Source organism: Triticum dicoccoides, chromosome 2B, assembly GCF_002162155.2.
Source record: "Triticum dicoccoides isolate Atlit2015 ecotype Zavitan chromosome 2B, WEW_v2.0, whole genome shotgun sequence".
NCBI lineage: Eukaryota > Viridiplantae > Streptophyta > Magnoliopsida > Poales > Poaceae > Triticum > Triticum dicoccoides.
This window is the reverse complement of record NC_041383.1, coordinates 812,679,968-812,687,257: the sequence shown is the minus strand read 5'-3', so window position 1 is coordinate 812,687,257 and position 7,290 is coordinate 812,679,968. Positions and strand designations below refer to the sequence as shown.

Below are 7,290 nucleotides of genomic sequence, written 5' to 3'. Positions count from 1 at the left end.
TTTTTGTATATTTTGATATTTTGATATTGATTTGATATTGTTTATCTTTATATTTTTGTATGTATGCTTGATCAAACTTAGAAGCATTGACTTTTTGACTCAGTTTATGTCACGCCCCGAGACCGGGCCTAGGCGAAACAGCCGCCGCGAGCCTATAGACCAGAGGCCTATAGTCACGCAAGGCGTAATTAAGCAGGCATAAACCACCAGTGGATCACAAAAGCTCATATATTAACTACACAAATACTTTACATTTACTAAATAGCCAAAATATACTAAATACTCTAGTCGTTTCCCACCCACCGGACCAGCCTATTCTTCTATGACATCTTCTGGGCATACTTAAGTTGCATCGTCTGCATCTAAAAAAAAACAAAGGAAGCAAGGGTGAGTACGACAAGTCATACTCAGCAAGCAGATACTTCACTATTCAACAACAGTAGAATTTAAGGATATTGATACAGTAACAACAGATTGACTGTATCTAAGGAGCATAAATAACGTGACAAATTGCTGGAGCCAATTCATTGGAAACAGATAAAAGAACAACATAACCGGATATAATGGACCAAGAAATTATTAGCGTCACACATGACCGCAAGCTTCCCAACCCGGGAGTCACAGGGGTGAAATTTCACACTTTTACGCTCTTAAGAGGGTACTCCGACGTCGACAGCCTCGACTAGAACCACACAGGTTCCAGAAAAGCAGAGCTCTTTGATCCCCTAAGAACCGACCACCCGACTTACTAGTGTCGATCGCTCGTACGGATCCATCACCGACACGCTTCCGAACGGGTGTCGTTCTTAGCGAAGAACTCAGACAGTCCCATACCTGAATTGTGACCGGTACAATACGTTTGCCGTCGTGACACCAATGTATATGGACCAAAATATGATATGTGGCTTAATCAACGATAGGATCACTGGAATATCAATATGCTCATGGCTTTACATGAGTTCCTCTCAAAACAGAATGATTCCATCAACAAATGGATTATGAGGAAAACACATCTCTCTTTCAAGGATCAAGAGAGGATCAACAAAGATCAAGGTGCAATGATATTACCAGATAATCAAGCAAGGCAACAATAAGGAGAGATCAGGGAGTTTAGCAAAGCAGCTACTTGCTTCGATACTAGGAATTATTCTTCATAGCATCAGATATATATTTTTCCTCGATGGACCGCTGTTATGTAAATGCCGCACCATAGTACACGTATATTCTACATACTCAGCTTGGCCATCTTCTATGTCGGCTGGCCAACTATATCTGTATACTTTCTTCTATGTATGTATACTCATTAGCACCTTCCCCTCACTCTCCTTCTACAAATATATTCATCAGTGTCTCTCCCCCACTCTGCTCTCCTCTGGCTTTCTCTTCTTTCTTTCTCTTGGAGTTGTGGGGTGCAAGTAAGCGGCTGCAGCAGCAAGGGTATATATAGGGAGAGAGCACCGTCTAAGCATCAACGAAATATCTAGCCATGTTGTCTCTTGGAGTTGACCCTTGGAAATGGTAAAAGGCAACGCCGGCCGCCGTACTATGAGTTAGCAAAATGAGTTGCTCTCATTGGCTCACCCTCTCACATGTGTCAAAGATTCACAGGATGACTACCACGTATCTCTCCACGTATGAGATTAGAAATGTCCAAGCCACTAACTGCATGCCACGCCACCTCCACGTGCATAGGATTTTACTTAGCTTGTAAGGATAGTACAACGTACGTGTGCATTCTCATCATTACATGCATGCACATCTTCTAATATTTGGCCATCTCCTCATTACTAGCTTGTACTGCCTAGTAGTATTTCTTTACATTCAAATATAGCGTGGATGCGTGTATGCTAGTCTCAAATGTATATATACATACTTCTCCTTAGTGTGTAATTATTTTCATCTAATATTTATTGCATGGAAAACTTACTTGTCTATTATATTTCTTTGAAAGAACGAAAACAGACTATATTATTTATTTTCACTGATAATACATATATCCTTATTCATCTTAATTTAAAATAATAACCCTAAATTATGGGTTATTACAGTTTATATGCCATGAATTTGGAGACAGAGGGAGTAACATCTTATAATATGAGACCGGATTGTACATTCTACCAAGTTGTAAAATGGAGTTGATTTCTCATCTAAAAGGATTTTGTGTCCGAAATTTATTGGTTTGTCCATTAATTCATCTCATCCTGCTGAAGTTCCTTGTACTACATCCTTCCCTCCTCTATCTTCACATTTCAGCACCAACAGAATCAGAGAAGCCACTCCTTGTAACTACGCTAGATATCTAACCGAGTCCTAACCACCCAACAAACGAGCTCAACTACTACTGACTCTCCCATTTGCGACAAGTTCCACCGGTACAGTCTCTGTCCATCCTTTCCTGACAAATGAAACAGTAACAAATCTTGGGCCAGTTCATCTCTTCGATCGCTGGTCCTCTTCCTGCATGCCTGCTCCGATTTTTACCGCGCCGGCCCCGGCTCCGTGCTCTGCTGCTGCGGCGTCGGAGGAGGATCATGGCGATGCACGACGATGTCGATGTGCGGCAGCTCGGTGCCAGCGGCGCGGGCCTTGGCCGGCTCGTGCTCCACGGCCTCGCGGCCTTTTCCCCAGAGCACGGAGTAGAGGCCCAGCACGATGAGCACGGCGCCGAGCACGCTGCCGAGGTGCAGCTCCTCGCCGAGCAGGAGCGAGCTCAACACGGCCACCACCACCAGCATCATGGGGTTGAAGACGGACGCGAAGAGGGGGCCCCGGCGCTTGACGCACCAGGAGAGCACCACGAGCATGACCCCCGAGGCGACCACACCGGTGTAGAGGACGGCGAGTAGGCGGACACCGGAGGAGAGGCGCCACTGGATGAGGTCCCGGTCGAAGCAGAGCGCAAAGGCGGCGGACTGGAGCGCGCTCATGCCACACATGAGCGCCGTGGTGGAGTAGTGGAAGGGGTACTCCCGGCTGAGCCGGGCCTGCAGGATGAGCCAGAGCGCGTAGAAGAAGCAGCTGCCGGTGCAGAGCAGGCAGCCCATGGCGCGGTTGCCGCTGTCCGGGTGAAGGGAGGAGGAGGCATGTTCCTCGTGTTGGTGCCGGGCGGCGAGCTGGGCTGCGAGGTTGATGTGGGTGGGTGGCCAGGGGGTGACCTGGGCGCCCTTGTAGAAGGTGAGCAGCATGGCGCCGCCGACGCCGAGCAGCGTGCCAGTGACCTTGGCCAGGCCGGCGAGAGTGCGGATGGCGAGGCGCTCGTAGCGGAAGAGCACGGCGAGCACGAAGGTGATGGCCGGGATGAGGTTGGTCATGGCGGAGGCGAAGGTGGCGGAGGTGAGCTTCATGCCGGAGATGTAGAGGTTCTGGGCCAGCGAGCCCCTGCATGAAACATTTTGCAACCAGTCAAGTCCATACACACGTGTAGTGTACATATGCATGTTGAGAAGTTATCGATCCATCTCATGTGCTCGATCGCGTCATGCATATGCAAATGCAATGTCACATCAACATTCAAAAGGAACGTAATCGATCACACGTATGCTTTTTTTGGTCATATACGTCGTACGTACGGTAGCTGCATGACACGCGTCGTACGTACATACACGTGTCAATCTTCTTCATCGTGACCAAGTTCCACAGCTAGACGTACGTACTCCATTAATGGCGGAGTCGATATATATCTAGGGACGTGCAACGTGGGCGACGACGAGTTGAAAATTGCAGACGAGACGAGCTAGGCGATGAAGCCGGCAATATGCATGCAGAAAAACTACTCTAGTCCAAGAAACACGACGACAGAATGTAATTATGTAACCTGACGTACATACACCATACATACATCCATATAACTCCTCTCCTCCATTGGAAAAGAAGGTGACGCGTATATACGGACGTGGTGTGGATATTCGACACGACGACGATGCTCCATTGGGAATGCATACATCCAATCCAATGCGGTGCTAGCTTAGGTATAGGCGTGCATGCATGCATGCATGGATACGCAAGTCAAGGAGGAGATAAATGCGCGCGCGGGGGCGGCCCGGCGTACGTGGCTGCATGTCCACCCATAGCTGGCTCCATCGGTGCAATTGTACTAAGCAGTTGAGCACGCATGCGTGAGTACAGTGACCGATGGAGTTGACAAAGCGAGCATCAGGGGCAGCACGAGGACGATGATGTTCACAGACGAGTAGCTCCATGCATGTTTTGTAAAGTGAGAGGACAGGGCGTACGTGGAGTTTGTACTTTGTTTGGCAGGCAAACTAAAGCTAGCTAGCAGCAGGGGGTTCCATCGGGTCGGATCGAGCAGTTGGTTGTGCCTAACTAATCATACATCAAGTGGTTGGAACTTGGAAGCACCATGCATGTGCTGGATAGATGGAAAAGGAAGGTAAAGTGTTGGCCGCCGGCGAGCACCCCGTGACGCATCCACCGGCCGCCCGCCCGGTTGACCTTGCATTGGGAGGGTATTATGCACCGTTGCATTGAGCCCCCTAGCTAGCTACTCCCTCCGTCCGAAAATACTTATCATCAAAATGGACAAAAAGGGATGTATCTAGAACTAAAATATATCTAGATACATCCCCTTTTATTCATTTTGATGACAAGTATTTCCGGACGGAGGGAGTACATGCATGTGTGCATCATTGCAAAAAGCAGCGTCGCACCTAAATTCCGGCAGCCATGCCAATCCGACCTAACCTTTTGCTCCTTTTGCTCTCCTTCTCAATAGTCGTGGCAAGTGCAGTAAACAAAGCAGAGAAAAATGAAACAACAACAACAACAACAACAACAACAACAACAATTTAATTAAAATTAGAGCTTACCCACAGAGCCCGCAGACGAAGGAGAGCAGCAGGACTCGCCACGTCACCTTGGTTCGCTTCTTCCTGCTCGAAACAAATAAGGCAGCAGAGAATGATTAATCCATATTATAGTAGTCAGTCAATACACTGCCATGCAAGTGTAAAATGGTACTAATATATATATAAAGTTTGTCAATTAAAAAAAAATCATGTACTCTACTCGTTAATCAGGTAGCATGCATTTTGAGTGCCTATAGAATGATGATAATAAAGTGAAGCATCTGCACACGTACACATAACATAGTACTTGATACTCCGGAAGCACATATGAATATATTGTACTCTACTTTCTGAATTCTTTTTCCAACAACGGAATATAGTAGGAGAAGGAAGATATGTAGACCGTAGCTTTTTCACAAAGCTCTCGTTTTTATTGCTAAACCAGAAACAATTGGGGGGCGTCCGGCCGGGTCAACACAAAGGGGAGCGAACATCGGAAAACATGGAGAAAGAGCGAGAAAAGGACATGCATGCATGCACTGGCTCCATTAATTGGCTTCTTCAGAGAATGAAACTACTTGACCCAACACACACAGAAAGGTGCAAGAACACTAATGATTCTTAGTAAAAGAAGCTCACCTCAAACTAGTATATTTACAGTTCAGTATATATACTCCAATAGTTAGTAGTACTAACAACCGATTGAAAAATAAGCATCGATCGTGATGATGTGTGTGTACTAGATGCTTCGGAATATAATGCATGCAATCATGCATGTGTGCGATCGAGTAAATTTAGTGCAAGGGGGATTTGAATCTTGGGAAAGGATCGAATGGACGGAGGAGCTAGGTAATTAAGGTACCTCTCGACGAAGTATGCGATGGGCGAGAGGACGGCGGAGGCGAAGAGGAAGCGGTAGGCGACGAGGACCCGCATGTCCATGCCGTCGCTCACGGCCAGCTTGTAGAAGATGTTGACGCCGGCGAACACGAACTGCACCACCACCATCGCTGCCACCGGCTTCATCCCCTCCATCACGCCCACGCCCATTCCCTCCGACGGGAGAAGAGATGCCGGGATGATTAATTGGACGATCCCCGATGCTCCAGGTGATGGAGGTGTGAGGTGGGCGCGGTGGAAGAGTCCGGCGTGCGGACGTACGGAGCTGGGGCGAGATAACGGGGGATGCCGGGGCCGGCCGGGGAGACTGGCCGGTCGACGACGACGGCCCGGTTAGCTAGCTGACGCGTTTGGGTGTTGGTGTGGTTTGGGGCCGGAGAGGCGGTGGAGGAGCAAGTGCATGCCGCAGGTACATATATAGGCGGCAGGGAGGAGCTGAGAGCGAGCTAACGGAAGGGGCGATTCTCTCTCTCTCTCTCGTGGAAACAGGAGGAGGAAGCACACCACGACTGTCTCTCTCTCTCTCTCTCTCTCTCTCTTTCTCGTGCGTGCAGCTGGCAGCCTGGCATCTCAAGAACCTTCTCCTCAAACCCCGCGAGCAACAGTAATCACTGACGTCAGCACGCCGCCACGTCAGCCGAGCATGTTTTAACTCCATGCACCGGCGCTTTTGAATGAATGAATATCTATGGGAATCATTCAGTGTTTTCTTCTTCTTCCGTGAGTGGGAATTATCCAGTTAATTACACATGAATTTGCTAAGACGATGCTGCGACGGTTCGCGTTGTCGGTTTCAAATGTAAATTGGATCATGGTTTTCGACCCGGTTTTCCAGATGAACCGGCTCATTCCTTCTGGATCGAGATCGACGTACAAGTGAGCATTTCTCCCTGGCGATGAATTCAAACAAAAAAGATAAACTAATTGCTGCTTCTTTAATAGATGTTTTGATACCAAAACGATCAGCGCAGATGGATGCACTCTTTATGCGCACGTCTGCATGCATCCCTAGGCTTGATTATGCCTCAATCAGTCGAGATTTTCTCTTAAGTTTTACCAATCCCACAAAGTGCGACTTCGGTTTACTGAGAATTGGAAACTTGCGCTTTTGAAAAACTGCAACTTCACTTTTTAGAAATTGGCATAGACTTCAGAAAACATCAATCAACCAAGAATTATTTCCGCCTTATAAATTTCCTTGTTTGAATTAAGTATCTACCATGTACGATTTTTGCATTTTCATAAAGAAATAGAAAAAAAGTCTAGCACTTGGCTACATGTGTATAATCGCCTCAAATTTTCTCAAACTACAATGCCTTGTAGATTCGATGGCATGGCATCACAATTTGCAAACTCTTCGTCACGTCTGGCATACGCTGGCAACATGTTCAAGATTGTGAGGCAGAACCGAGGCAGCTCTCTGCCATTTTAGGTATATGAGATTGGAGATTATGCTGGAGCCGAAGTTCACGATATTGATCAAAGGATTGGTTAGGGGTTGATGCTAGTGAGGGGTGGGGACATGTGCGCCTCAAAATAAACTTGTGCCTCCCTGTCTGAGACCAATATAGAGATATTGATGGTG

General features: G+C 47.4%; 1 protein-coding gene across 1 annotated transcript; it reads right to left on the bottom strand.

The window, feature by feature from the left end:
* Nucleotides 1-2,174: 2,174 nt before the first annotated feature.
* LOC119366531 (WAT1-related protein At1g25270-like) lies at nt 2,175-6,090 on the bottom strand. Its single transcript, XM_037632282.1, has 3 exons — nt 5,668-6,090; nt 4,827-4,889; nt 2,175-3,378 (listed from the first exon to the last, which is right to left on the bottom strand). The coding sequence occupies exons 1-3, from the start codon at nt 5,853-5,855 to the stop codon at nt 2,478-2,480; spliced, it is 1,152 nt and encodes a 383-aa protein (XP_037488179.1). The 5' UTR covers nt 5,856-6,090; the 3' UTR covers nt 2,175-2,477.
* Between the last annotated feature and the right edge of the window lie 1,200 nt (nt 6,091-7,290).